Source organism: Hirundo rustica, chromosome 1, assembly GCF_015227805.2.
Source record: "Hirundo rustica isolate bHirRus1 chromosome 1, bHirRus1.pri.v3, whole genome shotgun sequence".
In the NCBI taxonomy this organism is placed as follows: domain Eukaryota; kingdom Metazoa; phylum Chordata; class Aves; order Passeriformes; family Hirundinidae; genus Hirundo; species Hirundo rustica.
The window spans coordinates 8021462-8042205 of NC_053450.1; the positions used below are offsets into that span (position 1 = coordinate 8021462).

The following is a 20744-nucleotide window of genomic DNA, read 5'->3' on the forward strand; positions in this document are numbered from 1 at the left end:
ATTTACAAAGAGTAATAAAAAGATAGATCTATTTGGGGATAAGTAAGACCCACAAAATCTGGCTTCAGTGAGAGAAAATGTAATCTCAGGCCAAGACAATCAAATAGCTGTTCAATTGTATCAGCAGGAGATGTGAAAGGAAATTCAAGTGAATCAAGATACATCCATGTCTGTGAAGAAAATGGGTTTTCCAACAGTGTAATGTATTAATTCCCTGAGTGAAGACAGCAATGGCTCAGAAAAGGCTAAGCCTATAGATAGGTGGAAGTTAATCCATCCATTTTGCACCATGGGATGGCTGGGAAAATGGAGATCTAACCCTGCTACTGGAAAAAAGCCATGGAAGTTCTCTGAGAAAGGTTTTCTGAACAATTGTGATGACATCCTGAAATGGGAGCTCGAGTCAGTTCAATGGATTGATACCCAAGAACTGGGCACCTGGGCTTTTGCTTCACTCAGCTTCATTTTAATGCAGAGCAGCACAAACCCAGAAACTGCAGAAACATCCATCAGCAGGTTTGTCCTGAGAATCACCCACACAGCCAGTTTGTATTTACAAATTGTTTTGCAGCCCTGGGGTGAGGTTTCCTTACCAGGACAGAATTCCTACTGCCGTGTGCAGCAAACAGAGACTGATTATTGCTTTGCCACTGACAGAGATGTGCTCTGCGTTTGAGGGAGCCTCCAAACTAGTGGCTTGGGTGTCTTTCCCAGAGACAGTTCCCACAGTGTTACAATTGTTTTTCACTGATTTTATTTCTCAGAGCTTAGTTTTGCAAATCTTGGGGCTTATTTGTGCCATTTCTGTTCCACAGAAAAGGGTCAGTGCCTCACAGCAGTTTTTTAAGGCATTGGAAAGTACTAGTGCCTATAAGACCAACCTTTTCCCATTTCCCAGAGTAGCTCATTGTCATAGCTAAATTAGGAGCAAAGTTTACCTCCACAGACCTCGTGAAAGAGAAGCAGGCACAGAAGACCATCTGTCACCCTGGTTTTTCTGAGTTTTTTAAAGCCTTTTGATCGTTCATAAGAATGGAGTCAGACCTTTTAGCTACTGTACAATATTAGGAGCAGTTTCTACCTTTTTCCCACATATGTAACATAAACAAATCCTTTGTTTTTCATTCTCTGTCCTTTGTTTGCATATTTCTAACCTGAAAACAATTGTAACTGACGGCTGGTCTGGCCATTCAGCTAAGGGGTGATAACTCCAAAAGCCAATCCACTGCCAGACCCACAAGTGTATAAAAAGTAAGAAATAAACAGGCAGAGGGCTCTCCATCTTGCTCTCCACCTTGCTCTCGGCCTTGGCGCAGCCCTGAGCTCTTGGAGGACTCTCTGCCCTGCAAAATTTCTCGTCTCTCATGTGATTGCTTTGCGTATCACAGTCACAACCATCCATGTCTTACAATGTCCTGCTTACAAAGGGAGACTAAGCAAATTTTTGGAGTAACTGTTGCAGTAAATGTTGATGCAATTGTGAATCTCTAAGCAAACAAGAAGTGCAGAGAGTTTGGGTTATACTTCTTTTGCAGTTAGAGGAGCTTTTAGATGCTAACATCTCCCTACACCTCATGTAGAGTCAAGAGAGTGTTGAGACATCACCAGTTAGGTGTTCAAGACCTTGTTCCTGATGGAGCTCACAGATTTCTTCTCATCTCTGCAGCAAGGCACAGTAGAATTTGTGGTGCAGAGGAGCCATCAGGCCTTCTGCTGAAGGGTATTTACCCTCACTTTTTTAAGAGAAATTCCTCGGATTCTTTCTCTGGTTGTGAAGACAAATTAAATAGTGTGATAATTATTTATTAATACAGTCAGTGATTTAATATGAAGTTCTTTCTAAATATAGGAGGTGAAAATGTGCATGTGTATCCTAGAAGGGAGCCTGGCAAGGAGCAGATGTCAGCTTCCCTGGCAGCAGCTGCTGGGTTTGGATGTTTGTGTTGTCATTGCCTTCAGCATTGTCAAGGCCAAATCCAACTCAATTACAGAGCAGTGTTTTGAGTCCATTTCTCTGAAATGAGGGTATTTCAATCAGAATCTAAGAGCAAGACCCTTTAATCTATGTAACAATTTTACCTGGGATAAATAACTGGTTTACTGGTGTTTAATTTACAGCTGATGTCAGCGCACAGAGGTGTTGTGTAGATGATTTATCTGCCCAAAGAGCTGAAGAGAGGAGAGGACTGAAGAAGAGCTTGTTAGTTAGTTGACTTTTTATTCCTGTTCAAAGCTTAAGTGGCTCTGTAGGCAATTTGGGTTGGCAGGACAGCTGGGGTGCAGGAAAACACAAGGTTTCTGACTGCCTGGGTTGTACAGTGGTGGGAGAAAACTGGTTTACTCCAGTGTGAGAAAAATATTTTCTGGCCCTTTCCCATGGCTGAATGGTGTATTTCCATTGTGATTGCTGCACAGAATTACAAGAAATAGAGGATAAAGCTACATGTATTTAGTCCAATGAGACACAGGAATTCATGTTGCAGAGCCATTAACCCTGCATGTGTGCCAGGTTCAGTATAGTTCTAGAAATCTGCAGTGAGAAAGGTTGGGACTGGATCCAGGGTCTGTAGAGATGACTTGTGAGGCTTTGCTTGTCAGTGAGCTGACAGTGCTGAGGGGAAATATTTGTGCACTGGTAGTGGATTCTTCATTTAAATTGCTTGTAAAGTCCTTGCAAGCACCCAGGTACCACAGCAGGACAGAAATGTTTGGTCACCCACAGCAGGCAGACCTGCTCCCACCACTTGGTTTTGCATGCAGCTGTGGTTATCCTGCCACTCTGACCCAGGGAAAGGCAGCACTCAGCCTTTCTTTTGTCTGGGGATCACACCATGGATCCCCTTTTCTCCTTTGGCGTATTTTGTGGTTTTGTGTAAAATCCGCATGGCATCACTGCAGTCTGACCTTGAACTGCAACAAAATTGTTTGAGCTCTCTGTTATTTCCTTTTTAAGATGCTGTTTTCAGCACCGCAAATGCTACGAGGAAGGGCTGGAGATGGAGTGCACGTGGGAACCATCAAAGATTTCTGCAGATGTCAGCTGCTCTACTAAAAACCTGACCTGTGGTGAGACTGACCTGTCAAAAGAGCTTAACACTGGAGCCTCACTGTGACCAGAAGTTTGTTCTGGTGTACCTACCAAAAGTCATAGACAAATTAATCAGAAACCATCTCCACTTCCCAGAGCTCCTCCAACACACCGCCTCTTCCTGGGGTTTTCCTTACTTTGCAGGACCACTAAGTATTGTTTGAGATGTCTCCACACCTCAGAAATGCAGCAGGTGCTGAGGAGAGACCTGAAAAACAACCTTCTGAGGCATCAGGGCCTGATTTTTCTTCACTTTGAAGGATCAAATTCTTTATTCAGAGGGTCACACACACTCCTCAGCTACAGCACTATCACCAGTGAAGGCAAAGATTGTGAGTTATAACAGGAGCTATTCCATGCAATGTTGCTACAGGCTTGACAAGAGTGCAGTGGGGTAATAGCATGTAATATAATTTTTCATCAAGTATTGGCTCTCAGAGTATATGCTAGAACTTGGTTTGAGGATACCAGCAAAGAGGACCTGAATCCCCAAACTAATACCCTTATGTCCTATTTACACAAAAATCTGATCCAATTTCCATTTCTTGTTTCAAATGAAAACATTTTTTTTACTATTTAGACGAATCTCTAATGGTCCAGGTGCATTTAAACATTAAAAATGCTTTTTAAGCTCTTTCTATATAGTTCCCATTACAAATACTAAATAGAATTGTGAAAGCTATGAAAAGTTGATGTTTTTTTAAACTCTGAAAGGTAGGAGATTTTGAAGAGGGGAAAATAGTATTTCCTGGAAAACTGTTTCACATCCTTTATGTTAGGAAGAAATTCTTAACTTTGAGAGTGGTCAGGCACTGGTGCAAGTTGCCCAAAGAAGGATTAGGTGCCTCATCCTTGGAAGTGTTCAAGGCCAGGTTGGATGGGCTTTGAGCAACCTGTCCCAGTGGAAGGTCCCTGCCCATGGCAGGGGGTGGAATGACATGAGATTTTACACACCTTCAAATCCAAGCTGTTCTAAGGTTCTCTGATTCTTTATAAGGAGCAAATCACATCTCACATGAAAGGCTTGGATTGCACACTGTGAATTCTTGGAGTTAGGAAGGTTATTTTAATGAAGTCTGTGAAATGCTAAATGCAGTATTAGCTGGATTAAGTTTTCCATGGAAAAGCTAGAGCATTGCTCTGTAGTTCTGAATACTCTGCAGACACGACCAAAGAGGCAATAATTTATTGACAGCTGTGCCAGGCTGTATCAACTGGTGTTTAAAACAAGAGTTGGACTATGAAATTTGACCATGTTTTGCATGGAGAAGCACAGTATAAATAGGTTTGCACCAACACAATAAAGACTCAAACCTTACAGGGAGGAAAAAGCAGAAGGCAGAAAAGATTTTTCAAAAGCACCTTGTGTGGACTTTTGTTTTATTTCTAGAGTCTGTGGATCCCTGTGAACAGTTCCTCTGCACCTGTGACAAAGATGCCATTGAATGCTTTGTGGATGCACAGATTAACTCCTCCTTGAATGGGCTGGATGTCTCCTCCTGCCCATCTCCAGTTACAGGTAATTATAGGGATCTGATCGACTTCCCCCTCCTGCCAGATTTTCTCCTGGCATCAAATGTGACCCAGTGAGAATGAAGCAGGAGCTGGGTGCTTTCCTGCTATAAATGTGGTCTCTGTTTCATGTGTCCTGTCCATTTACTGCTACTTGGGTGAATACCAGGAGAGAAGGTGGTGGCAGACTGATTGCTATCCTGGAGCAGGGCCAGGAGAGGCTCCTGAGATGGGGAAGGGGTCTGGAGCCCAGGAGGAAAGGGACAAAGGCTTGGGAGAGATCTCAGTACTGAGTGGGCTGTGGATAGGAGATGGAGCCAGACTCTTCTTGAAGGTGCACAGGCACAGGACAAGAGGCAAGGAACACAACTGCAACAGGGAAATTTCAGTTAGATGTGAAGAAACTTTTTTCTTCGGGAAGTTTCTTCCACCTGGAATGAATGATACTTGTGACGAGGTCACCAGCAGGAAATGCTGAAAATATTGCTAACCCAAATCTTCCCTTAAATCATTCAAAAACTGGCTGAAAAAAAAAAAAGCAGAAACAGGCTTACTCTGCTCATTTACTTGGTTACTGCTCTGGAAGGGAAAAAGGGGATATTTATCCCCATGGTCACACACTGATCCGTGCTCCGTAGCTGAAATTACAGCCTGGCAAGACCAAACGCCTGCCCCACGGGAGCAGGCCTGGATTAAAATCTTCATTCATATGGATTGCAATCAGAGCATGGCAGGGGCAGGACCTCTGTGCTCCCAGGCTGAGGGAGATGTGAAAAAGCATCGTTAGCTTTTCTCTTTGGCTCAGAGTCACAGCCTCCGGTGCTAGGGAGGACACACACACATACCTGTATCACACCCTGGATGTGTGCATACCCTCCTGAATGCAGCAAGGGAGAAGAAAATGCCCCAGGAAGGTTTGCATCAAAGCCAGGTTATTGTCTTTTTTTTTAAGACAGTAATCTTTCACTGGGATCAGATGGCCCTAATATACATTATGGTAGATCCAACACACTAAAAATAAAGGAGAAAGTGTTTGGTGCTAACAGGAAAATAATGCTGATTTTATCACTGCTGATAAAGACAAATTCAATTTTAGTCCCCTGGATGCCTCTGTTAATTTTAGGTGCCTGATTATATTTCACTAGAATTTAGTATCAGCAAGGTATAAATACAAAAGCAGTATTTTAATACTGCTACTGTAATTACAATAATATTTAGAAATTAGTTCTCTTCTGATGACTCTGATCATATTATGCCATGATACTCTAAGCCATGAGTTTCTGGAGTAATTTTTTTTTTTTTTTTCAGAGTTGATTCATCAAGGGACTGGTCAAACAGGGGCTGTGACTGCATCTGTGGAAGAAGGTTTGTAATTTAGAGAAAAAAGCTCGGCTTTCAGCTTCCAAAAGCTGAGAAAATACAAGAGGTTTGATTCTCTGTTCATAGACTCCATGTCTGCCAAGCACACAAACAACATGCACTGGATGTGTGCAACCAGGCCACTGCTTAACCCAGAAAATCACAGATATTTGTGTTGGAAGGGGCCTTAAAGATCATCTCATTCCAACCCCCCTGCTATGTGCAGGGACACTTTCCACTAGAACAGCTTGCATGGGGAGTGATGGAAAGCTGGATTTTTTTGAGAACCTAAGAACCTGATTTCAAGCTTTGGTGTGCTCCTCTGTGTGTGCCATTGCCCTAACTATGAATCTGCAATAATGAAAACCACATGGAATTTTTTTTGTTTTTAAAAAACAATGTTTCTGACATTTAAAGGTTTGAGGGTTCATTTGTTTTTTATTTTTTGTAAACAGCAGCACATGCACAAGGTACCTGAACAGGCTTTATGCTGAATGTAGTGCTGACTGCCCCTTCATATCTCTCTCCTGTATTATCAAAGTAGTTTTTTACCATAATTTTCATTCTCACCTAGCAGCAGCTTCAGTGTTGGCTCATGTTTCTTTATCTGATTCTGGGACACTTTGTAATAGAAAATGGAACTCCTGAAGAAGTGAGAGCTCCTGTATTTGCACTTCTGTAGCAATCTTTTACCTCCTGAAAAAACAACTACTCTTGCTCCCTAATGAGGCACAATCCATGGAGTCCACAGACTCCAAGTATTATCAAGGAATAAAAACTGAGGATTAGTATTAGGAATTTCAGAGAGCTGAAAACAACACAGATAACATTTCTAATCAGTCATTGAAGGAAACATTTGGAGGATCACTTACTGTTTAACCAGTTGTCTCCCTCCTTAAACCCAAAGAAGCTTCAACATTAACAATTGTGGAAGTTTCATTAAACCAAAGCTAAGTATCACTGAGAAACTCATTCAAAGGCAAATGAGTTACTCTTCACATCACAACAGCTTAACACAGAAAAAAAATGTGGAGATGATTTTTTAGATATTTTGATAGTTATGTTTATAATTTATCAAAAGGCAGCTGACAAATGAAAATCATTTTATCAGGTAATGAAATAAGTTAGAGGTTAGAAAGCTATTTGGACTTATGGCTGCCCATCCATACCTGACTTTCAGTGCAGGCAAACACACGATGTTCACAAGGAATGCAACATCTTTCTGTGCACAACACTGGGATGCCAGACCTAATCCTGTTTAATCTATTTGTCTGTCAAATGGACTTAATACTGAATTTCCCAATTCAGTCATATTTATACTGCTTCTTTCATAGAATCATAGAATGCTGTGTTAGTGCTATGTACATTATTTTCATGCAATGAGATTAATTTATCAGCATCACTTTGTCTATAACCATCAATATACCACTGAGAATAACAGGCAATTGATACGTCTGGATCTTCCTGTTTTCAGAAAAAGCAACCTGACTGTTTGTAACTGTACTGGCAATGTATTTCCTGAGTTTATATTTTCTATTTTCAACAGTGGTTTCTTTTGAGCCCCGTGACATAGTCTTGGTAACTTCCAAAGCCAGACGTAAGAGTCATTAAACTTTTGTTGACAAATTTGGCACTCTTGACTCCAGGTCAAGATGGATTTTCATTTATGAAGCTCTGTAGTGTCACAGTCAAAAATCTTCAGCACAGGATTTCTGGATAATATTTCTTCTGCTGACTTGCACATCCTTCAGCAAAACACTTCACTTCTCCTAATTACCATCTTTATAAATCTAGGCTGTTTAGTTATGCTTTATAATGCTTTAAGTCAAAGTAATTTCAGAAATGCATGGCAGAAATTCAGCTGGCAGGTCACTACCACAATGCCTCTGTTTTTTGTAAAGTTACCTCAAGGGACCACAGAGGCACAGCTCCTGTTCCCCCCATCCTCTCGACAAAAGGTCAGTGATCCTCAGTTTTCCTCTTTCTTTGATGGACACAGCAATTCTTCATCTAAAAGCATCACAGCTAAAACTCTGTGCATGGTAGCACCAGGGCTGCTAGAGAATCAAATTTAGATCAGGGTCAGATAGCAGATACACAAACAATAAAACCTGGCTGAGAAGCATTAGCTGTTCCTTGCCTCCAGCACTCATTTTCACTCCTCATCCAAGTATTTCTGAAAGCCTCTTCACATAAGGCTTTATGATATAATGGTTGTTTCTGTAAATTGCATTCACAGCATCTGCTGCCAGAAGGGTTCATTTTGATTTTGCCTCCTCCTTTATTATAGATAATGTCATGGAACTCTCTCCCAGTCTAAAACCTGTTCCAACTTTCACAGGTGTGCTTTGAGCACAGCTTCACCAGTAGGTACAGCTGAAAATGGAGAACCATGGTAGGTCTGGAAGTTTCCTGTGGCCCCTTCTGTGTAGAAAGGATTATCCAGGTGGGCTGAAATCCACCAGAAAAATGTCAGAGAAAACTGCATATGGAGAGTAGAAATCAGTGATTTTTTTGACTCTGATTACACTGAACAATATCCTTGTCTCCCACCCCAATGAATTTGGCGTTTCTGTACTAGGCACTGGTCAAAATCACTAAATGCTCTCTTACATTAACTTGAATGTATCAGAAAATCTGTGTATTGTGTTGCAAGTCTGCATGGCTCCCAGGAGATTATTTGTGATTTCTATTCTTAGCTAAGTGTAGCATCTTCCAAACTCTGGCTTTATTCTCTACATCCAGCACGAATCACTTTCATTTTAACATTCCACTGCCAAACAAAGTGGCATAAAACGTGCACCTTGCTGAGCTATCAAACCAGTGTGTGATTATTGATCCTTTCTTCCACCTTTCATGGGCTCTGCTGTGTTCTTAGCAGGACTTTTATTTATTTTAAACTATTCTCTTATCCTGTAACAGGTTGTTTTTCAACACATACTAAAACCAGAACTTCAGAGGAACAAGTTTAATGAATTTGAGTTTAGTCTAATTAATAAATGCAGCCAAAGAATTCACAAGGGAAGCTTTAAAAATATGAAAATACACGCCCATTGCTATTTTCAAAGTATTTATTTTGTGAAATGCCACATTCTTCACATTGAAATTTAGAAAAAATGAAAGCATTTAATAAGTGTTTTCATTTACAAATTAGTTTATATTAAAAAAAAGGTTTAAAAAGTAAGAAAAATATTTTAAGTACATCCAAATTCAACAAAACACTTCTGATCAACAAGGGTGTCAGATAATCTAAAAACAAATATTAATCAAATTGTAGGATAAAGAATCTCCTGAAAAACAATTATTTGTCAATTTATTTTCCCCTCAATATTTTCTTGTGGTCACAACTCAGTAAATCCTTCAGTCACCCAGCTCTGCATCACTTAAATAGTTTCCTCCTTTCACTGATGTTACTCTCAGTTTTAGAAATTTCAGTTGAACAGACACACTTTTAAAAAATTTACTCAGAAAATAACATCTCATGACATCTCACCTGTACTTTATCTCTCAATACAGCTAAGAAGCCACCAACAGGATTTTCAGCACCTGGTCCAGCTCTTTGTCTCAGTACATAGAGAGTTAAAAAAACCCTAATCATCAGTTAAACTGATCATAGTTAACCACAGTCCATTCCTCTGAAAGGCAAGAGATGTGAATAAATGACCAGTGTAAATACTCTGCTTTTCCAATTTTCCTCTTAGATATCCCTTCTCTGTGACCATCAATTCACACTCATTCTGCCTGGGGATATTACTCTCACCAGCTATCTAAAATTAAAATCTTGCTGTTTATTTTCTATTTCTTCTTCTGCTTTCTTTTTTCTGCTTATTCAGAAGGTGGATTTATGGAAGCTTTGGTCCCAGTGGAAGAGACAACCACCTCCCCAGCCTCATTACCAGGAGACAGTAACTCAATGCAAGTCAAAATTGTCCCCACCAACAAGAGTCCTGCAGGCACACCTGCAAGGACAAAAGGAAAAGGCAAGTGAAAAGTGAATTACACCTTTTCTAATTTAGAGCGCTCCCCTATTCCTGTTCACAGCTATCTGAGGAGTCAGCATTTTTCATGGATATGTAGAATTAAACTATTTTGTTATTTAAATCTGGAGGTGGCATACAATACAGGATGTATAACACCGACTGCCCTGGAAAGGGCAGCTCACTGCCACCTGACCAGGAAAGCTTAACTAAACATTAATAAACAGCCTCCCACTAAGAATGAACAATTTTTAGAAGACTGCAGTTGATAAGAGTTTAGAATATGCACTTTTGGACACAGTCCTGAGTTATTCTACCTTCCCAAATCTAATCTATGCATTTGTTTCCTCAAGAGACAAGCCCTGCAAGGGGTGGCCTGAGCACAGCTTCCTTTGGAATAGCTCTGGACCTGGGACTGCCTGAGAGAGGACCTGCAGAAAAAGGTAAATAAAGGGGGTTTTCCCTATTACCTCTGATGAAATACTCAGCAACCTCTATATTAAATGCAGGTATGTATTATTTATAAAGATTATTGCTATTTTAAACCAGTTATATAAGCACCTGTATTGTTATTTATTGGAGATGGAGACATCTGCAAAAGGTTCCATCACTTTAACCTTTTCTGCCAATATGCTGTCAGTAACACTTATAAATACTTATTATTAGCTTGTAAGTATATTTTTCATATAGTGCAGTATAGAAAATGAGCTTAGAGAATTTTTCTCCCTGCTTTTGTTCGTTGAAAGTAATTTAATCACATCTTTGAGTTACTTTGTTTCATAAGCAGCAGCAGCAATAGCAACTTTCCTGCTCTTCATTCTGACCTTCTGCCAGTCTTATCAGTCATGCTTTTTCTCACCATTTCTGATTCTGTTCCAATTTCTGCTCAGAGATCCCAGAGATTTCAGACCTGTCACGGCTATAAACACACTCAAGGACTGTCCCATCCATCTTTTTAGGCTTCCCAATGGAGAGAAGCAGCCCTGGAATTGGAAAAGAGCAGAAGAATCAACCCTACTTTTCACCAAACTGGAAATTTTGATTTTAAAATACCAGCTTTTAGAGAGCACAGATCAATTCCCTGAACCTGTGGTTTACTCTGTGAATTAACATGAATGAGTCAAGACCCAAGAAGGCACATGGGCAGAATTTCCTGTTGAAGACAGTAGCCCAGGATTGGCCCTGACAGGAGCAGGGAAACAGTTTAGAGCTGCAGAGGCAGAGATGGAATTACTCATGGGAGAAAGGAGGATGCAAAGGGAACAAAAGTCCTCACTCCCTCCTTCTCCTCCAATCCGACCATCAGCCCCTTCCATCCTTTCCCTGGCAAAGTCCCAGAAGAGGCCCCTTTGATGTCTTTTTCCTGATATGGAACACTGTGTTCTTTCAAATCTTATGAGTAATTCTCACAGTATCAGTTCTTCCGGAGTAGAGGGAGCCATAGAGACATTAGGATTGGGATTTGGTGATGCCAAAACCTCAGCAGCACAACAGCCATTACAACCAATCACTCTTGCATTTGGTCTAGGGGCGCCACAGCTCACTGGACTATATTTCAGATGAGAACAACAACAACAAAATTATTTCCTTCAGCAAAACATGGTCATTTCCCAGCTATCACTGTGGAAGTACAAGAGGTTAGGACTGTATTTTCTGAATTCCCAATACAGAAGCCACTGAATACTTAGCTGAGTTTGAATATTCCAAAAGAAAAAATTGCATATGAAAGATTACAAAGGACTGCAAAGTATTCTCAATGCAGTCCAATTTGACTTGTATGTTCTATCTTCATAGGGATCTCTCTCCCGTTTACTGTTGCCTTTTACTGTCTTCCTCAGTATTCTAAGAGCTGTAGTTCATGGACTGAAGTAATAATTTAGAGATGGTAAAATGTTGTTCTTCAAAGTTTCTGATAGCTCTGGAAACACTTCTGTCTTCACAAGAGAGCCCTCAGCCAGTGAAAACATGATGCGTCAAATAACAACTTTGCTTTGTAGTGTGCAAGCGATTGACCTTTCTGCAAGAGAGAGGACGTGGAAGAGTGGAGAGGGAGCTGCCCCAGCTTGGAGAAATGCTGTTCTGCTTAACTGAGCGATGCCCAGAGGAATTTGAGTCTTATGGCTGCTATTGTGGCCAAGAGGGAAGAGGTGATCCCACTGACGAACTGGACAGGTGTGGGCTCCTCTTTACATGCCATTAACTGTGGGTGTTACTGTGGTGCCCATGGACCAAGGCAGAACAATACCTCATTTTTTGGGGCATTGTATAGCTATGTAGCAATAGTCAAGTCACATTTCGGAGAAAAAAATCCACTTAAATAAATAAACCACAAATACTCTAATGTGACTAAACCACAATCTATTGTTGTGTTAATGTTTTGGAGAGGATTTACTAACTCAATTAAAATAAGAAAGGAGAATGATGGGAGGTAATCAGAGCAGCAGGAGGAGTGCATCAAATGGATCAGGATAAGGGTCACAGTGAAGATTGGCCAAGTGGTGGCTTGGAAAGTGATTTATGAAGAGAAGAACTAACATCCACCCAGAGCACACTGTCCTTCAGAAGGGAGCAGAGCTGGAGCAAAGTTCTGTTGGAGCTGCAGCCAAGAGCCAGCACAGCTGATGATGAGGGTCAATGTAGAGAATTCCACAAATAAAAGTGCCTCTGGGAGCATAGTATTTACAGCTAAAATCTCTTCCTCTGTGGAAGCTGGTAACAGTTGGGACACATCAGGTCTAAGCAGACAGAGCATACACCTTTTTCCTGCACTCACACACAAATAAGAGCCCACACATGAAATACTGGATTAGATGATGGCATGATCTGGGTATCATGATGCAGTTTTCAGATTTCCAGCCAAGACTGGAATACTGGAAGACACTTCTCATGGCACATAAAGTCATGCTTACAATTGTAATTACGTGTCTTAAAATTAAAACATGCCTCTGTTAAACACATGACACAAAAGGAATTAGGAAGAGGGAAGTGAAAGTAGAAACAACTATAGGAAGAAAGTAAGAACAGCTTGGATTGTTTTTTCTTCATAGAAAAAAAAAATAAAAATCCAGGATATGAAAACTAAATTTTTTTAGTTTTAAAGGGCATTGAAAATAAATACAGACAAAAAATTGTGAGCATTCTGGGATTCAGGAAAAGTAAGTATTTTCCATTTACTTCTACTGTTTATTTTAGATGCTGCTTCTCTCATCACTGCTGTATGGAGCAAGTTAAGAAACTTGGATGTCATGCAGAAAGAAATTTGAGATCTGAAGTTGTATGTTTTGATCACACGCCAAAATGTAAGCTTGTGTGAGAGGAAATTCTCATGTCCTGATGACAGTGTATCAACATGATAGACTGAATGACACTATGACAGAGCTGCTAGAGCTGAGTACGGAGACAGAAATATTTAGCTTACAAAAAATTAGCAATGTTTACTATAAACTTGAACTTTTTTCCTAGCTGAGACAAAGGTTATTACACTGATGTCTATGTGACCAGGTTGGGCTGAGAAAATTACATTCAGACATTTTATAATTGCAGACAGAAGTCAGCTATTTGTGTATTTGCATTCACAAATTCAACTAAAGCCAGCAGAACCTTCCACTGCCCAGCACCTTGGTGTCAGGCTTTTGTTTAGGTAATTAATTATGACTTTGGAGACTATAATTCATGGCAGATGTGAAAATTTTATTTTCAAAAGCTCATCTACCCATGTAAAATTATACATATAGTAAGTTTAACTGCTCTCCAACATTAATTATGAAACTTCTCTTTCAGGCATTGGCCAGAGCACATGTGAGAAGCTCCTCTGTGCCTGTGACAAGGCTGCAGCCAAGTGCATGGCTTCTGCCTTCTTCAACGAGAGCCTGAAGCTTCCCCACAGGCAGGAGTGCCGAGAGGAGAAGGTCTCCTGCCCAGGTGACCCTGCTGAAAGGCCCCCAACAGGCACAGAAACAGGCACAGGGGGTTCCAGCTCCGAGGAGAGCAGTGAGGAGGAAGGAGCCCTGCGGAGCAGGTTCCGAAGAGCCAAGAGAGGGACACAGCATCGCGTTGGGAACTCCAGAACTGTGGGACATGATGGCAGATAACCACCCACCTCCACGGGCTTGGGAAGGGGCATGACAGTGGCCAGCCACTGAGTACCTGCCTCCTTATCCTCTCCATGCTGCCTCACACTCTCCAGCACACAAATGATGTAATCATAGACTAGGATTAGGTGTCAGGCTGTATTAACGCCTTACTGTAGCGAGGTCAGCACTATGGACCATCTATCTAGGTCAGGTATTACCTTAAATAATTATTTGACAGTGTTCTATATAATTTCACTTGATTTTTCTATGTAAAAACTTATGATCAGACTGACTTTTGTTAACTGTGCACTTGGTTCAGACTGGATCTTGCTGATGGTGGCCAAGAATTCCAGGTTTTTAATTAAACCAACCTGTAACTACTCCAACTCCTACTGCAGACATTCTTCCTTTACTGAGCTTAGCAGGAAACATCCAGAAGCAAAGCTAAAATAACTACATGAAAACTAGTTCCTTTTTTCCTTCCTATCTATAGCTGTGTGTGACCACCTTCTGAAAGCAAGAGGGTCCAAAATGCTGGACAGACCCTCCTCTTAGTGAAGCCTCTTCCCTCCCTGGGGCCCAAGTTAAGGACATGAACAAGAAACTTCCCAGCCTGGTGCAGCCCTCAGACTGTTACTCATTATTGCTCTTCCGTGTTGGGGGTGATGAAATCACAATGTGCAGTCCAAGGGTGATCAAAAGAGACTTCAGCACCTTGGAATGGCTGATCAGAAAATGTGAAGCACAGGGCATTTTTCCCCCTATCCTTGCAGGGACAGACCCAGTTCTATAAATGACTGGCTCCATGGCTGGGGTCACAGCCAGAATTTGGGTTTTTTGACAATGGCATGACCAGCACACCACCAGACCTGTTTGTGTCAGATGAAATTCAGATTTCTCACATGGGCAAGAGGGTCTTTGCTCATGAGCTATCAGGGCTGACTGACAGGCTTTAAAACAGACTTAAAGGGAGAGAGGTGTAATATCAGGCCATGACAAACCTCTTAAGATCCTTTCCAACCCAATGCATTCTTTGATTCTGTAACTCACCAACATTTCCTAGAACAAAAAAAAAGTTGCTACAAACTTCCCAGTGATTTGGCTGCTCTGAAAAGATCTGGATTTCTTCTCCATCATCTTGTTCTACAAGGAAGAACTGTGTCACCAAAGTATTCCTACAGACTGATGACTGTATCCTCATACTGGGTGCAGAGATGCTGCCTGTGTTCTTCCAGATCCTGCAGCAGTTCATTAAACCCCAGCATCTGATCCTGTGTGAACTGAACAGTGTGAGAACAGCAGGTGAAAATCCCTGTGAATGTTCGTGGATGAGCAGTTTAGATTCTATAAACTTCAGGCTGGCGATACGCCCCCTTCAGTATTTTTCCTACATTAAAAGTGCAAAGGAATATCACACTGCAAAAACCCCCAAACAAACAAAACCCTAAACAAACAAACAAAAAGCCAAACACTACCAACCCCCTCCCCCAAAAGTGACAACAAACTAACCAAAAATCCCACCACATAAAATCCCAAAATTAACCCCAAAGGCAGTCACATGAACCCCTCTGGATCCCAGTGCCTACACCATCCGCACTAGTGAAACAACCAACAGAACAAAAAGACTTTCTTTAAGGGAAGACAGAGAGGTCAGATAAGTGATGTGAGAAATTCTATTTGGAGAGAAGATTTTAATTAACTCCCCGTTTAAGCCGTACAGAAAAAGGACATCTCAGTACTGAAGCAAAATGCTAAAACTGCAAACGCCCATTTTTGTCCTATGCTGAGGATGAGATCTGCATTACACTGCAATTTTTAGCAACTTTTATTATAGGGATGAAAAATTATTTTACATTTTACAGAATTTATAAATAACTATTGCAGAGAGAGAGAGAAATAATGAGCTGAAGTATGGAAAACTGGCCTGTAAACAGATGAATGAATTGCACTGCAGAGTAGTAACATCATCTCTTTGACAAGTGTGGTGCTGCTGCTCTGAACACTGCGACTTGAACTCCCATCCCTTTCTGCTAATTGTTACTACCTTCATATTTATGCATTTACTCAACAATGCTGAATTTTCTGACTGCAGAGAAAGGGATAGGTCATATAATCAATCAGGTAAAAGAGAAATAAAATAAATATGCTGTTGTTCAGGCAATGCCATCATTAATTCCTTTGATGGAATCAAAGTATATCTTATTTCAGGAAGAGTTTAACACCCAAGTTGTGCCCTAATTACTATCACATGAATTGTATTGATAAAATGAAGTCTTAAATAATCTAGTCATGATTAGCTACATTTATTCATAATCAGAGATCAGTGCTAAAACAATAAAAAAAATGACAAGCAGATCAAAAAGAAACATAGAGCATAACTTTTTTCTTTCTTTTCTCATTCTCATAATCACTTTACACCATATTTTTCATAGATTAGGGGCACAGCTATCCAAAACCTAGCTATTTCCCAAAACCAAACAACTAATTTATTAACTAATAATCTACAAGTATTTCCTACTTCAATATTTAACTTTTTCAGCATTGAATTCTTTGTCTGTCCCATGGGCAGGGGCAACTTTCATTAGACCATGTTGCCCAAAGCCCCTTCCAGCCTGGCCATGAACACTTCCAGGGATGGGACATCCAAGCTTCTGTGGACAGCCTGTTCCAGCACCTCACCACCCCCACAGGAAAGAACTTCTTCCTAATATCTAATGTAAACCTACTCTTTCAGTTTGAAGCCATTCCTCCTTGTCTTGTCACTGCATGCCCTTGCCCAAAGTCCCTCTTCAGCTTTCCTGAATCCCCTTTATGTACTACAAAGGTCTCCCTTAGAGCCAGGGGAAATCCAGGATGTTCCTCCAGGATGAACAGCCCCAACTCTGTCTTCCTAGTAGAGATGCTCCAGCCCCTTGATCAACTTTGTGGCCTCCTCTGAACAAGTCAACATCTTTCTTGTTTGGGGGCTTCAGAGCTGGACGCAGCATCTCAGGTGGGGTCTCACAAGGGCAGAGTAGAGGGGGAAAATTCCCTCTCTTGCCCTGCTGCCCATGGGACACTGGATGCAGCTCAGGACATGTTTGGTTTCTGGGCTGCCAGAGCACATTGCTGGGACATGTTGAGCTTCTCAGCCACCACCACCCTCAAGTCCTCCCCAGGGCTGCTCCCAATACATTTTTCTCCCTGTGTTTGTGCTTGGGATTGCCCTGCTCCCAGCTGCAGGACCTTGCAGTTAGCCTTGTTGAACCTCATGAGATTTTCACAGCCCCACCTCTCAAGCCTGCCCAGGTTTAATAGTAAATAAATGTAGTAGTTTAATAGCAATGCAATAATATCTGAAGGGGAAAAAAAAAAAAAAAAAAGTGTGTAAACTGAGGGTTATTTTAAATGCTAAAAAAATAGTAATTGACATATAAATTGTGAGCAATAAAAAATTAGAAGACACCTTAAAAAATATCAGTTTTTAAATTCTGGTTTAGTTTATTGCTTAAATATAGATTGCACAGTGTGTTCTTACATTTATTGAAACCAGTTCATTACATACAGTACAGAATATATGACCATAGGAACAACAGACAAATTAGCCCTACTCTGATTTTGGACAACAGGCTATTTCTACCTTTTAAAATTAATATGGATTTAATTTATCTTAAAGTGACTGACTACCAAAAGCTATATTTTTTTCCAAGATGACATAATAGGAAAGAGAACCCCAAGCAACAGCTGGAATACATTTAAACTGGATACCAATTATAACGATTAAGACAGTGCTCAGTGTGTTGCAGATAACACAGGGCCAATTTGCATAAGGAGCTTTTAAGTTCTGCAGCTTATCTGAAGAACATAAAGAGATAAGTGAAACAAAGCAGCTTTGTACTGTACAACAAACAGCATTCTTAATTCTTTTGGTTTCATTCATTGGCTCATATAACAATAACTACCAAAACAATACATTTTGCAGTCACTCCCATCTCCCATGTGTCTAGAAAGGCCAGTGTGAACCAATCAACTTACAGAGTCCCTGAATTTCCACAAAGGAAGAAACTAAATATCATGTGAACACACAAAGTGTTACAAGCTCTTCACTCCCTGCACTACACCTGCACAACACCTGCATTTCGCAAACTGAACACTGGAAACATGGAAACCTACCATCACCATCAAGGAAAAATACTTCATCAACAGAACAGAAAATGAAATGCTGAAACTAGTTTTTTCACATGCAGCATTCATGCAACAGAATTCAATCACAGAAACAATCCTGTATTTACAGCACAGTCTCCATACTGCACAAGTGCAAACAGAAGTACATTCTTTATTACTTAGACTCCTTCTTCTTGTACAAAAGTGCCAAGTGATATTCTTTAAAAAGTGACAGAGTGGGTAGGTGTTTTACATTGTATCCCTAGATTGGATTTACTTCTTAAGAAATGACACTCCTTATACAGACCAAAAAACTATTAGTCTTACCTTAAAAAAAAAAAAAAAAAAAGAAAAAAAAAAGAAAAAAAAAGTGAAAACTAAAAGCTAGAGTCCTATTTATGTGTAGACTGTGGTCTGATCAGGCTGATACGCTGCAGCAGTAAAAATCACAACGGAATGCTGTAGATAAGGGGCTGTTTCGTCATCCACTAACAGCTGTGATTGCACTGTTAAACTGAAAAGAAGGTCTCAATTACCTTTTGAGCTTTGTGAATGCCTTCTGAAACTCTCAGCATGTGATCTCATAGGTTTAAGTAGCTGATATTTCTCTGATGTCACACCACATCAGGCTTTTAAAGGTAGTCCAGTAGAATACTGTACTACAGTTCAAAAAACCTAAGATCCTTTTTATAGTGAGTTTGCAAATTCTCTAAACAGTCAGCAAATAAGCAGGGCTCATAATCCTTCAGATTTTGAGTTACCCAATCAAAGATTAATTTAGGTTGGGACTTTTGAAAGTTATCTAAAACAAGCTCCTGCTCAAAGCAGGGTTAACTGAAGTTAGGTTACTTTCTTCATGTTCACTATGCATTCAAAACACTCAATTAAATGTCTACATTTATTATAGATATTTGAGAGCATTCATTCATGTTAGCACTGCCTCAGATTCAAACAGATTAAGAGACTTCAAATTTACTATTCATGGCATCAATGAATGGTGTTTTTCTTTTCTTTTTTTTTTTTTTTTGCCAGCAGGATTTAGTGAGTCATAAAGACAGCCCTGACAACTATTATCAAATGTCCATGATTTACTCTATCAGTTTTACTTTATTTACATTTGAATAGTATATGCTCAGATACATAAACCTATGAAAGTCACCTTAAAGGTTTGAGAAATGAAACAAAAACAAACACAGAGATGCATGTCTAAAAATGCTTTTGCTTGAAAATATATGTAATAAACTCTTGATCTTTAAGTGGTTTCATTGAGTTTTGTTTTTTTTCTTTTATTTCCAAAATATCACTAAAAAGCTGCTATAAACTACAGAGAAATGCCTCATAGAATATAGTTTCAGTATTTATGATTCAAAATGCCCTCACTTTATTTTCTACTATACTAAATATATCTCTCCTGTATTTATACTAAAGCAGACAGTAAAATACTACAGAGTTTTCGAAAGTACAGTCTGTAAACCATACATCTTAAGACATGAAATATATTGCACAATTTCGTGCTTTAAGAGATTTATCCTCTCTTATGCAAAGCTTAAGATTAAACTTTTAGCAAGAAACACAGGACATATACTGGATGTATCTATCTAAAAAGCATGTTACGTGATGCATCAAAATATACTTAACAAGTGTCCATTAATTCATTCACTGTATTTGAACACGTGTACGGTATTTTTTTTTCCATCTATTCCAAACCAAACAAGTTGAGCAGCTGTGACAGCATGAACAAGAGGAAGCTCAGGTAGTGCTCCACTGGTTACACTGAATGAGATGAAGCAAGCCAAAAGCATTCTAGTTCAACATAGAATTGAGGTGGAGAGGAGTAAAAAAAACAAAACAAAACAAAACAAAAAACAACAAACCAAAACCCCCACAACCAACAAAACAACCAAAAAACCCCCCAAAACAAACAAACAAACAAAAAACACAACAAAAAACAAAGGCTTTAATAGGTTTTTCAGTTTCAATATCTCAAATCAAAGGAATTTGAAGCAATACAAATTCCTAGAGTAACTGCAATATTTACCTATGTGGCAAGACAAGCTTTAAATTTGACTTTTACATGTACTCAAATATGAAAATAAAGAAACATGGTCTGTGAAAAACCTAACTCAAAATATATTACAGAATAAAACAATTCAAGACAGTTTCATTAATTTGGCTAAAGTAATCTGTATTTGGCTCATGTATATCATTATATTAAAGTTAGATACAATAAACAATAAAATTTGAAAACTCATCTTGTTCTTTCTATTGTACTCTACTCTAAATAATGTCCAGCAGACTTCAGAAGACACTTAATACACACAAAGATCTGGAAACTTCATCTCATAGACTGGAACAGAATGGTAATGAGCATGTCCAGCAGTAATGGTCATCGTTCCTGAGGGGCTAGGCGGAGGACTGTGTGAGAAGCACAACCAATATACAGAATTTATAGTTATATGGATTGCTTTTTTATAACTTTATACACACAGGCGAGAAACAAGAGTAAACTACTCCCCCATATATATACCAACAGCATATAATAAAATAATAAAACACCAACAACATTTTATCCTAGTCCTGAAATTCTAATGG

At 39.8% G+C, this 20744-nt stretch overlaps 1 protein-coding gene across 9 annotated transcripts in view; it reads right to left on the reverse strand.

The window, feature by feature from the left end:
• Nucleotides 1-17465: 17465 nt before the first annotated feature.
• EFR3A (EFR3 homolog A) overlaps nucleotides 17466-20744 on the reverse strand; it is a 79981-nt gene continuing 76702 nt past the window's right edge. For all 9 annotated transcript variants that reach the window (XM_040058988.2, XM_040058999.1, XM_040059021.1 and 6 more), the window contains one exon: nucleotides 17466-20567. In XM_040058988.2, the coding sequence (XP_039914922.1) occupies nucleotides 20462-20567 (106 nt within the window). In that variant the 3' untranslated portion in view covers nucleotides 17466-20461. The remainder of the gene's footprint in view (nucleotides 20568-20744) is intronic.